This window comes from Empidonax traillii, unplaced genomic scaffold (genome assembly GCF_003031625.1).
Source record: "Empidonax traillii isolate 1590-97213 ecotype Southwest subspecies unplaced genomic scaffold, ASM303162v1 scaffold1:size7828297, whole genome shotgun sequence".
Classification (NCBI taxonomy): domain Eukaryota; kingdom Metazoa; phylum Chordata; class Aves; order Passeriformes; family Tyrannidae; genus Empidonax; species Empidonax traillii.
The window spans coordinates 587,569-600,617 of NW_020955194.1; the positions used below are offsets into that span (position 1 = coordinate 587,569).

The 13,049-nt window shown below is 44.9% G+C and overlaps 1 protein-coding gene across 1 annotated transcript in view; it reads left to right on the forward strand.

Annotated features, from left to right (window-relative positions):
• The first annotated feature begins 4,677 nt into the window (after positions 1 to 4,677).
• PDXK (pyridoxal kinase) overlaps positions 4,678 to 13,049 on the forward strand; it is a 43,872-nt gene continuing 35,500 nt past the window's right edge. The window contains exon 1 of the mRNA XM_027878647.1: positions 4,678 to 4,874. Coding sequence (XP_027734448.1) covers positions 4,788 to 4,874 — 87 coding nt within the window. The 5' untranslated portion in view covers positions 4,678 to 4,787. The remainder of the gene's footprint in view (positions 4,875 to 13,049) is intronic.

Genomic DNA, 13,049 nt, shown 5'->3' on the forward strand with positions numbered 1-13,049 from the left:
CTCCTTCAGAGGAGGTTGTAGCCAGCTGGGGGTCGGTCTCTTCTCCCAGGTAACAAGCAACAGGACAAGAGGAAATGGCCTCAAGTTGCGACAGGGGAGGTTCAGATGGGATACAGGAAAAACTTCTTCACTGGAAAGGTTGACAAGCAGTGGAACAGGCTGCTTGTGGCTGTCACTATCCCTGGAGGTATCTAAAAAATGTGATGTGGTGCTTAGGGACACAGTTTAGTGGTGGACTTGGCAGTGCTGGGTTAATAGCTGGACTCAGTGATCTTAAAGGTCTTTTTCAGCACAGCTCTATGATTCTAGATATTACTCTCTGCTGGTCTGATTCTGCTGCCTTGAAGACTTTTTGAGGAAAGAAGAAGGTATTGATACTACTTTCACGTAACTGTCACCTTTTATTTTCTGTCAATGTCTACAGTGATTTAGAGAATCCATAGGCAGTGTACAAAATCTGATTTAGGACCTTCTCTCTGTGCATCTTTTGTCAAGCTCAGTGTGTCATATTCTTGGTGGCTCCATATCTTTTCTATTGTGCATAAATAGAAAATCTGGGCTTCAGGAGACCTTGGTAGTTCAAGTCTGTCCCCCATTCCAAGACAAATTTAAATACATCTATCAATATTTATAAAATATTTCTTCCAGTTGCTATGAAAAAAAACCCAAACAAACTGAAGATAAAACCTCATCAATCTTCCAAAGTAATCTCTTCCTGTGTGCTTCATAGTCCTTTGCAAAATGGCAGCAATCCCTCCATCATGGACACTGGTTTATTCCCTTCTGCTCCCTCATGTATTTGTAGGCTGCTGATAGAGCTGAGTTTTCATTAATATAAAGAAAACATCTCCTCCTAGGTTGTATGTCCTGAGCCTTCTTGGATCCTTCTTACGGCCTCTCCCATTGTGCCATTTTTTCCACTTTGAATGAAACGCCGTTCCAAAAACTTGGCAGCACTTCACCAGGGACCCCCACCAGTGCTCAGTATGCTGCAAGGATGAGTCCATAGGTCTGGCAGTCTCTAGTGTTGTTTGTGCGGTCCAAAAGGTGATTACCTTTATTGCAATACTGTGACACTGCTGACCCAAGTTAAGCTTGTTATTCGCTGCAGTCTCGCAATTCCTTCGTGCGCAGTGAGCTGGAATTCCAAAGGGTAACAACGCAGACACAGGAAGGCAGCAGCCTGTGCAACAAATGGATGTTTGTCCTGTCTGCCCAGGAGTGAAGAGGGCAGGTAAAGATGTGTGTCTCCCAGAACTGCAGGCTGGATGCCTGTCATGTTACTGTGTTATTGCCTCAGATCTGCCATGGGCTGCGTTGCTCTGTGGTTACTGACAGGCTGAGCAGAGGAGTGGGGGAGATGTGAGGAGGATTTTGGTGAGTTACAGGAGGAGGGCACAGGGGGAACAAGGAACATTTGTGGAAGAAACATTGCCAGTTGTTGACAAACTGGGGTCTTTTTAACAATCCTCTCTCTTGATCAAATTATGATCTTCTACTCAAAATTCATGATTTCCAGCAAATAGTCTGTTCTGACCAAGAAGATCTGGTTTGAGTGGTCAGATTACCTTAAAAAAACGAACCTAAAACTCCATGCACAGTCCACTGACAGGGCAAGAGCTCAAGAGGTATCATCACAGTGCTCCTGCAGCAGCTGTAGTAGGAAGCCAAGGACAGCTTCTCTATTGCCTGCATTTGATCTAACTTGCCCTGCCTTTTTCTTTTTCCCAGTGAAGCTTTCTGTCACCCATTGAGTTGTTATTTGCTCCTTGAATAGTCTTAGTAATCCCCAGATTTGGAGGAGTACCTGGGAGTTATTTTTTTGAGAATGATTGAATAGCAGGATGCATGATCCCTATGGAACTGAAGCTTCACTTTTTCCTGGGACACAAGTCTTTTTTTTATGAGGAAGAAGCCTGACTACTTAAAGAATAAATAGGGAAAAGTCTTTTAAAAAAACACTACTCAAAACTGTGCACACTTTTAGATGAGCTGCTTTCTGGAATGGAATTGTTTTCTAGCCTTTGCTTCGCTTGTGGCAACTTTTTTAGTGTATGGACGTACAGATTCCCCCATAGCTGGAAAAACGTTGGCACTTGATACTGCTGAGTCACCCCCTTGCTTACTTTTGTGTGTGCAGGTTCTACTCCTTAATCCATTAAAAATACTTAAATTTTACAGCTTGGAGTACAAAGGGATGCTTCAGATGTTCCTCTGTGAAAAGCATAAAGTTTTATAGGCCTTTGTTGGACCTTTCAGAATATTAGGAAGAAAGTAGCAATCTTGCGTAGAGTGGATTTTTCCACTTGCTTGGAGAAACAGCATGTGGTGTGGGAGCAAGCAAGAGAACTTTATCCCAGGAGAACAGGGATAGGAAGACAGGAAATGGCCTCAAGTTGGGCCAGGGGAGGTTTAGATTAGATATCAGGAAAAATTTCTTCACCAAAAGGGTTGTCAAGCACTGGAACAGGTTGCCCAGGGAAGTGGTGGAGTCACCATCCCTAGAAGTATTTCAAGGACATGTAGATGTGGCACTTAGGAACGAGGTTTAAGTGGTGGATTTGGCAGCGCTGGTTTAACAGTTGGACTTAATGACCTTAAAGGTCTTTTCAAACCTAAACAATCCTGTAATTGCTACCCATGCTGTAGTTTCCTTGCTCAGGTGTCTGGTATCAGCTGTGCTCTGCCACGTGAGACTTCCTTGAGGCTATTCCTTGCTCTGCCTGTGTGATCTACTAAGTGCAGGTGCAGTGGCTGTACAAAACCTAAGGGCAGGCATTAATAAACACATGAGGTGTGCTTTCCTTCTTGGGAGGGGAGCTTGCTCCAGTGGGAATGCCAGACTTGCTCGGTCAGATTTCAGAAAGAACAGCTGTAAGTCCCAGAACAACAACACTGTGGAACCCACAAGATAAATCTTGAGTCATTCCCAAAAAGAACCTAAGTCCGAATGTATCATAGGCTTACAAGGTCAAAGTGGAGCATGAAGCCCTATTAGTGAGGAAGGTGGGAAACACAGGAAAAAAAAAAGACAAAATCTGTACTCCAACAATTGCCCTCCGAGCTAGAGGAGCAAGGGTATAACATGATGCAGATCCTTCATTGTTCTGGCTCTATACACCATGGAGATGCACTGATTTCTGCAATTCAAGAAATGCATAAATTTATAGGCGATGAAGCAACTGTTAGTAGTCAGGCCAGACTAGAATAAGCCCTAGTTTTTTTAACTGGAGGGACGACTGAAAAGAGGACAGCATGTTCCCTCATTTTCCAACAGATTACTTATGATGAGGAAAATACTCTTTCACCTTGCTGAGAAATAATCACGCTATTTCAAGAGCTGATTCAAAGCTATCCACAAAGAAGAACAAGAGGCATCAGGCATCATTTCTTGTTGTGTTCTGTGATTGAACCTGTGACGGTCAATAATGACAAATGGCCAGAGGAAGATGAAAGTCCCAAACACACTATCAAGTCCTATCTCAGCAGAGTCTTGATATATTGTAGCACTTGCCAGCCAACGCATACATCTTCTTTTTCTCTTTGACGGCCCTCTGAAGGGATTTTTTTGGGTCAATAACACACAATTGCACTCACTTCAGAACCCGACTGCGAGGGTGGTGTGCTCTGTCAGGGCACCCACAGCTTGGGCTTAAACACCTCCAGGAGTGGTGACTCCACCACCTCCCCAGGCAGCCTATTCCAATGTCTGATCACCCTGACAGCGAAAAACTTTTTTCTATCGCATCTGAATCTCCACTATCTCAGCTTAAAACCATTTCCTCTGGTCCTCTCACTGTGGGCATGGGCAGAAGAGACTGACCCCCACCTCACTGCAACCTCCTTTCAGGTAGAAAAAGCTCATTTACTATGTTCCGTTCTGGCCTCCTCACAACAAGAGAGACACAGAGCTCCTGGAGAGGATCCAGCAGAGGGCTATGAGGATGACTGGGGGACTGGAGCATCCTTCTTATGGATAAAGGCTGAGGGAGCTGGGTCTGTTTAGCCTGGAGAAGACTGAGAGGGGACCTCGTTAACGTGTATAGATATGTAAAGGGTGAGCGTCAGAGGACAGACTCGGTGGTTCCAAGCAATAGGACAATGGGCAGAAACTGATGCCCAGGAAGTTCCACCTGAACACGAGGAAGAACTTCTCCCCTGTGCAGCGGAACACGTTGCCCAGAGAGGGTGTAGAGAGTCTCCCTCACCGGGAGACATTCCAGAACCGTCTGGACACAACCCTCTTGCCGTGCGCTCCGGGATGACCCTCCTCGAGCAGGGAGGCTGGGACAGACCGCCCGCCGCGCTCCCTTCGCAAGCTCACCCATCCCGGTGGCTCCCCCAGCGCCGGGGCCGGGGCCGTGGCCGGGCAGGGTGCGGGCCGTGCCCGCGCTCGGTGCCCGCTGTCGCCGGTGCCACCGCCGGGCGGGGCGGCCGCTGGGGCGCGTGACCGGTGACGCCGCGGGGGAGGCGGCGGCGGGACCCGCGGCGGGAGCGCGGGGAGGGAGCGGATCCGCGGCGGGAGCCCCGATCTGCGGTGGGAGCCCCCTCCGCCCCGCACCCAGCGCCGGGCAGCAACCACCGCGGGGGGAGCCAGTCGCTGCCCCCGCCTCTATCCATCCCTCCCTCCCTCCCGCGGGGGGTGTGTGTGTGTGTGACAGGCGGGCAGGCAGGGCGAGCGCGTCACACCGCCCGCGCTCCGCCCCCCGCTCCTGCTCCTGCTGCCGGCGCCGCCGCCGCCGCCGCCACCTCGGCCCGGCGCGGGCGGCAGGGCGGACGGCGCAGCCATGGAGCCCGAGTGCCGGGTGCTCTCCATCCAGAGCCACGTCGTGCGCGGCTACGTGGGCAACAAGGCGGCCACCTTCCCCCTGCAGGTGAGCGGGCGCGGGCCTGCCCTCCTCCTCCTCCTTCTCCTCCTTCTCTTCCTCCTCCGGCGCTGCCGCTGTTCCCCTGCGCGGAGCCGGGCGGGCGGTGCGATGGCAGCGCTGCCCGGCGCGCTCCGGCGCCCGGGCGGGCGGCTCCTGCCAAGGCGGTGTGAGGGTCAGGGCACGGCGGAGCGGTGCTCTCCCCGCCCGCGGCGGTGCCGGGCGGAGCGGGCGGCGGGGACCGTCCCGGGGCTCCGCGCACCCCGCGGCCGCTGCGGCCGCGCTCCCGTTAACGCAGCTCCTTCTCCGCGCCCCGTGGCGCGGCGAGCCGGGGTTAGCAGGGCAGGCGGTGGTGCTGGAGGGTTTGCTCGGTTCGCGGTGGGGCAGAGGCGGGACCGGCAGGGGCATCCAGCATCCAGCCCGGGCTCCTGCCCCTTCAGGGACGGTGGTCACGGTGTCCCGCGCGGGGGACTTGGGGCACCGGTGTCCTTGTGCTGGCACAGAGATCGGTCCCGCTACGCCTCGGAGGCGGGGGGGGTGGGACCTCACCCCTGGGTTTCTGAGGGTCCTGGGAGGCTGTAGTGGAGTGTAAGGACTTGGCTGTGCCGGAGGAACCGTCCCAGGGCTGGAGAGTGTAATTGGATCTCGGCCTTCACGGCTGTCATGTGCTGGCTTCGGAGGTGCTTGCTTGGATCTGGCTGGTTGGTGGGAAAACACTGGGCGAGCCTTTGCAGGTCGCACTGTTGGCTCTTGTGCAGGGTGTGTATCCTAAAGGGCTAATTTGGGGCCTTCACCATCCAGAGGTCTTTGTTCCTTGAGGGCGTGTGTCTGTACGAAGCTCTCTAAGAACCTCACTGCCGGGACACGGTGTGTTTTAGCAAACGATGGTGTTACTCACTTGAGGAGACGGGAGAGATGGTGTACTCTGATAAAGGGTGCCCGTGAGACCAGGCCTGCAGCAAGCCAGTGTCACACCCCGGTGTCACCCCCCAGTTACAGTGCAACCGGGTCTCCTGGAAATCAGTACATGGTGAAGGGTGATGTATATTTGTAATCTGAGTATTGCAGAAAAATCTGTGTATGTGGAGCCCCAGGCTTGAAAGGTTGTCGTGATCGGCAGGACAGCTGTCCCTTCTTTCCTAGTGGAATGACCCTGAAATTTTACTTCCCCTTTCTATTTCAGTGTAGCAGAAGAGCACACAGTAATACTCATTCCAGAAATCCCCAGTCTCAAACTGTTGTCTCCTTTTTAATTCTCTGTCCAAGGTTCTCTTTACTTTTCTGTAACTCAACCTTCCTGTGACATACGAGCCTCTGTGTGGGTGACCCATGTGACTTGGCAAATGGGTTCCTGCAAAGTGTCTTTAGCTCCTTGACTGTGATAGTATAAAATACTAGTGGAGTTAAAAAATCCTACTGATGTTGTAGCTGGGTTGTGTTCAGGAGGCAGTAATGTTCCTCAGTGTATAGCATAAGAAGAAGTTTCTGGGGTGGGTGGAAAAGAAATTTCACTTGAGGGACAAACAAACTCCAACCACTAAAGGCTGCACTTGAAAATCCTGTGCAGGCAACCCTTAATGAAGTTGTGCTTGCTGGAAAGTTATGTAAACCCTTCTTTTGCTAGAACATCCGATGTAGCAAGGTGCCACCAAATGAAACTTTCCTCTTTTTCTTTATGTTTTCTTGGAACAAGGAAAGGAAGTACAAACCTGAGTCTCTCTCTTTTATTTTTTTTATGTGCAGATAAAATGATACCTGACGCTATTCTTGAGGATGGGTTGCAAGTGTGGCATGCTTATGTTATTTCCCATTCTCTTTTTTTTTTTTTTTTTTAATTTTGGTATTCTGAACCAATAATGGTTAAGTGAGGCTTCCTTCTGAGCTCACCAGTATTGAGTTTGCAAGGCAGGATGTGTGTCTGTGTGCTTGTGAGGCCTGGTGGGTTGAAATCCTGACACTACAGTTCAGGAATCTACATTTGGACAGCAGCATCCAAACAGAAAAACAGACATGGTTTCACCTGCTGTTTGCAGACTTCTGCAAAAGCATCAGTCGTGTGTAGATGGCTCATTCTTTGGTGGAAATCTGTGTCATTATTATTTATTAGCAACAGCCAGCAATTAGCATGGCAGAGAATTCCTTAATGTCTTTTTTTTTTTTTTATTTTAAATCCAGTTGGTTTTGTCAGACTTCCATTACACTAAAAGCTAAAGTATTTAAACTGTAGGTATGAGGAAATACCTCCTCTGTGGAGTTTATGGTAAACACTTTCTATATGGCAAACACAGCAAAACCAGAATTATATATTAGAGCAGCTTTAATAATGAAAGTAATAGATCTGGATGGGAAATGTTAGAACCTGTTACACCATTTCAGGTTGAAGTACACTTAAGTAATTGGAGAATCCAGATTAACTAATAGGTCATAGAGGAAATGTACACCTGGGCTTGCCAGAAAATGAACTGTCCTCACCTCTGCTTTGAATTCTGCCTTGTCAAGAGTTTAAATAGTGATTACTTGCATGGTTTTACTATCTCTTCCAAAAGTTTTGAAGATGGTTCAGAATAATTTTTAAGCTAGTCATTAGTTATTTCACAGTCATATAACCTGAGCAGCTTCTGGTATCAGGAAGTGGTTCAGGATTATCCAGCATTTAAGATAGGAAGAGCTGTAGGGCATGCATTAACTTGGGGAGTTTTCACTGTCAGCCAGATAAGTTCTTTTAAAACACAAAAAAACGTTTCTCCTACTCAACTAAGAGTTGTCCTAGGTTTTTTTTTTAATATAAAATAAAAATGTATATTTTCACCATGCCATTCAACATTACTTTTATAATATGTGGTTTCTTCCTTAGGGTCATGTCTTATTTGTTAATTTTAAACATAATTTTAGGTTACCTTTCCTGCCTCACCTTCTAGGTAGATAGGTTATGGCAGTAAGTAAAAAGGGAGCAGCACTGGCAAATACAGAGTTAGAGTACTCAAACCACAGAGAATACATAAGGACAGGCTGATCTGTGTTCTGCAGAGGTACTTTTCATTCTGACCACCAGGAAAATTTTGGTGGTGGATGAATTTAAGATTCATGAAACTGCACCCATCATAATATCAGCTCTTGGGAATGAGGGTGTCAGTCTGTGTGTTCATGGGGCCTCCATGAGCTTCCAAGAAAGAGTTTTGAAAGTATAAGGAAGAGGCAGGAGAAAGTCTGAGCCAGTTTTACTTGGGCACTTGACATTTGCATGTGGTTTCCACTGGACTAGTTTATACCCCTGTCTGCAAGCCAGAGAATGTTGATCTCTGATTGTGTCTTGGTAACAGTGAGATCTGGAGAGTTCTGTACTTCCCGTTCTTACTGTGTTTGATAATGGAACGTGAATATGTTTTGTTGATGGTTTTTTGTTTTGGTTTGGTTTTTTTTGTCTGCCCTAACACTCAGAATTTGAGAAAATCATGTCCCTGTTTTGAGCATTTAAATGTTGACTTCCTTTTATATCGGATTACCTTGAAGATGAAGCTAAAAACATGGACAAATACCTGAACTATTTGGGTCTGGAGAGTGGAATTGCCTGTTCTGAACTGTAGAACACCATAAACAGTTTCTGCAATACAGGATAAAATGGCCTTTTGAAATCTGTTCTTTTCTTTTATTTTAAATTTTTTTTTATCTGCTAATTGGAAATAGTTATCCAGGTATTAATAAGGGCAGATGATTCTCAGTCTTAGACTAGTTCTCAGTAATTTCTCTTTTGCAAAGAAAACCTTAAGTCTACATGTTTACCTCTTTCTTAATTGTAAAAAAAAAAAAAAAGGGGGGGGGGAACGACTTAAGTAAGGTCAGACTATAATTTCTTTGATATTTAAGACTAGTCTTGAACTGCATTGTCCAGCCAAGGTTATAATTTACTTTCATATGCTGAGAGCAAAACCAGTATCAGTGGATCTTTGCTAATTATCTGCTGCCTTTGCAAAAAAGGTTAAGATTTTTTTTAATTAATTTTGTTGAACAGAACAGTAAAATGGACTAAGGATTTTGCAGAAAGACAAAGTGTATCTCTTAAACAAAATGATTGCTTTTTCTGTTTTTCAAACCCAGCTTCTACTGTGTTAATAACATGAGTCAGAAGAAGGATGAATCAATCAAAAGTCTTTTCAGAGTAACAATAAGAAATGCTCTTACTGGGTAGCCCTTATTTTTGTTACAGATCAAAGGCTGAAAAAGCCTAACCTTAAACAAAAAGTAAATACAAAGATAAAAGTATTTTCTCTTTGCCAAAAATTGCCCTAAATTACATATGTGAAACAAGAATTATTGTTCTAAAATCAAAACATCATATGAGGCTTGTTTTTTTTTCCTTACCTTTCTTTTTGTTCTTTTAGGAAAGGTAAATAAGGGGTGGATTAATTAAAAAAAAAAACGAAAACAACAACAACAACAACAAAAACACCAAACAAACAAAAAACCCCCAAACAAACACAAAAAAACCCAGGACCCCTCTGGGAAGGTTTGTTCTTATCTCTATAAACAGCATTTGCTTATCATGTGGATGTCAGTACATGTAGCTACAAAATGAAACCAGTGAATACCTTGCTCAAGGTGAGGCCCCGAGAAAGACTTGTAATCCAGAAGGTCCTAACAAGGTGGTTCCCCCACCTGGCAGTCTGGATTTCTAGGGGAAAGGCTTTACCAGAACTTTCCAGAAGTGTTTGTCCAGATTAACCCACCCATGAAGGAATGATGGCTCTGGATCTCTGTGAGCTCAGGTGAGAACTTTGAACTTCTCTGAGAAGATTGGAGGAGATGGACTTTCCACCTGCACGGGAAGCTGGAAGCCAAGGCAAGTGGGATAGGACTGAGGACAAGAAAGTAGATTATTCCTCAAATAACAAGGAAGAAAAAAAAAAAAAAGGAGGAGGGTGTGTGTCACTTCCAGCCCTTAATATTGCTGTAAGACAGACAAGAATGAGGCGTCTGAGGTCTCACTTTTATGTAATTATGTTTGTGCAGAACTCTAAACTAAAAGAGACCTCAAATTTCTCTTCGAACTTTTAATGGAATCTTTTCAGCTACTAATGCAAAATAATCAGCTTGAAAAATTAGAGTAATTTCAACCTGCCTGAAAGACGTGCAGCTGGGACTGCAGATGTGCTGTGGACTCTGAATGACTGAGCAGAGTCTCCAATAAACAGAGAGCCGGAGTGACTGAGCCATCCTCGTCCAAGGTCAAGTCTGAGTGTGTGACTGTAGGATTCATAACTGTTCCTACAAGTCACTTAGCAGTGGCAACTTGTTAAATAAGCCCTTTGTCGTGAAAGTACAGAAAATGCAGTCATGAAAATGCAGAAATGCTGAGGGATGTCCCCGCAGGCTGATTGGATAGTACAGCTGAAGAGCTGCAAAAAGCATCTTAAGATGCATTAGAAGTCATTTTTCAGTGTGTGTATGGGACCAGCTGACCAGTGGGCATTTTGAACTTGTTAAAAAGATGATGATGATGATGATAAATGTTTACAGTGATTGATGATTATGATCATTTGCTAACTTTTTCGTAGTACCTTGTGAAGATTTGAGCTGTGCCAATGCACGTGGTGATATTTGACGTAATAGTTACACTGCAGCATGTGTAGTGACATGTAGTGAACAAACATTTTTTTTTTTTTGGACATAAATATAATCATTTTGTCTACCACAACACAGCAAAGTGAAAAGATTAAGGAGTATTCCATTTGGTGTCTACAAGTATGTGCAAATATTTGATTTCAGAGCAAGCAGAAATGCTTTACCCTGATTCACCCACTGTCTTTGGGGAAAAAAATGAGTTGTCAAGAAATTGCAAATCTTATTAAAAGACTGGAAAACCTTGCCTAAAGGTGGATTTGAACTGTTTGTGTGGAGAATATAATGTACTCAGAGACTCAGTAGCAAGTGTTTACTTGCTTAAGGCAATTTTATATTAGGAATGGCCTTATTTTCTATCTTTAAGTCTTAAATTTTTTTTATTATTATTATTATTATTGCAGTAGTTATGTCTTATTTCTGCTCCAGATGAGATACTCTCCATTTGGGAGAATATTTCTTTTAGTCTATTTACAAACAAGGACAGATAGCAGAGACAATAGGGAGCAGATTTTTGGGGGAAACAAAGCTTCAAGTAAATTTCATAATAAAATGTAGTAAAATGTATTAAAAATAAAAGCATAATTTGAAATAATAAAATGTATCTTTAATTACATTTATAAGGATTGTGCAAAGGTACACCTGAGAAAAATAGGGGACACAACAAAGCTACTGATAGTTCTCTAAAATCTCCCTTTAAGTCAAGTGCTGTCTTTTACTTTTCACTCTTTCTTTTTATATACAAAAAATGATGGTCACCCTTCCTTGAAAAGCATATTTAGCCATTTTAGATAAGGGATGCAGCATTAACCATGGCTGACTGAACACATACCAGGCAGGTATTTTTAGCCCCTTTAGGCTGAAAAGATGCAAGTTGGAAGTTCCACTTCAGTTGCTTGTGTTGTATGGAAAACAGGCTGGAGTTGGTGAAGCAAGTTAATGTGAGGAGCTGGACATTAGTCCTGGAACATAAAATGTCCATTCTTCTGAAATTACTATATGAGTAAAATTTGCAGCTGTGTAGTAATATATACAGAAGAGGAAAAAAAAAATATATGATGAGCATAATGTTTGAAACATGCCAGGGAGGTCTGTGTTGATAGATAATATGAGCCCTGGAAGAAGCCAGACTACTTCATCATGTTGTGATGGAGCTAAAAAATCATTACTGTGCTGAACTACCTGAAATTTTTTCAAGCCTTTGTTGAGAACTCGAATTTTTTGGTACTAATTCATCCATGATGCCTCTGAGCTCCAGTTCCCTTAACATCTGGAACAATTATCCATAGAACAGGTGAGAGAACTGTGATACCAAAACCTCTTAGGTGGTTCGTTTAAAAATGAAACAAACCTCCCTTCACCCCGTGCCATCCTTTGTAAATTCTGAGCATATGGACTAGTTTGGGCCCAGTAGAAATCCTTCCGTGGTGATTTACCTTGGCTGTCTTGGGAATGCAGAGCTCCTCTTGCCAGCTGGGTGTGTGGGATCGAGGGGGTGCTGGAGCACACAGTGGAAAATGGAAAGTCTCTCTCCTGTGGCAGAGCCAACGCTGGAGAACTGCTTTCTGATCTGTGGGTGCAGTGGTTCCCAAAACCAGCAGTAAGTGATTCTCCTGACCTGAAGAACCTTTCCAGTCTGATCACAACTGTTCCAGTTCTCCCCACTGAGGGCTCCAGTCAGGTTTTACCTCCCAGAAGAGGATGTGTGTGGAAATCTCAAGCAAGGATGGCACAGCTATCAGTGACATTAATGAGTCAAAGGGAGCAATCCATGACCGTCTTCAAGAACAGCATTAATTGGCAGGATACATCCCCTGTTTCACAGGACTGGGCACCACATTATGTGTGGAAACCATCAGACATTCTGAGTAGCTAAAGATAATAAACCCCAAGTTTAACAAAACTATTAAACAATTAAAACTGAGGCCAGCAGGGATAGTATTTCCTACAGCACAATAATTGTTTGTTGTTTCTGTTTGTGGACCAGCACGAGCTACAAGCTGTGTCACAGCTCATCCCTTTCGTAGATAAATACTGCTTGTAGCTTTATTTTGGGGGCAGTTGTTTCTGTTCTCACTGTAGTTAATGGCAGTAACATTGTGCATCTATTCATTCATGCAACAACCAAACCAATGCTTGTTTAAACTTAGTTTTTAAATTTGAGAAGTTTTATATCATCACGTGTCCTCTGGGGTACAGATTAACAATCTACTGGTTTCAGTAGAGATGCCAGATTGAGAAACACTTGCTCTGTCCTTACCACTGACAGCTGGTCCTTCCACCTGCCCTGTTTTGTGTCCATTTCCACGCTCCAAGGACAGTCATTTTGTGAGGCCACGTGGTAAACGGCTCTGAGAAGCCATCCAGGTTTATTAATGACTTGACAAAGAGAGACAAAAGGAGAAAATGTGTGTTTATTTTGGGAGCCAATTTCCTCATCCAGTTCCCTAATGCAGCCCCACACACAGCTCTTTTGGCACAACTGAGGTGCCAGAGCAGGAGCAAGCCCCGGGCTCCTGTACCTGGCGCCTGCTGAAGGAATCATCCCTCAAAGTATGCTGTTATCTA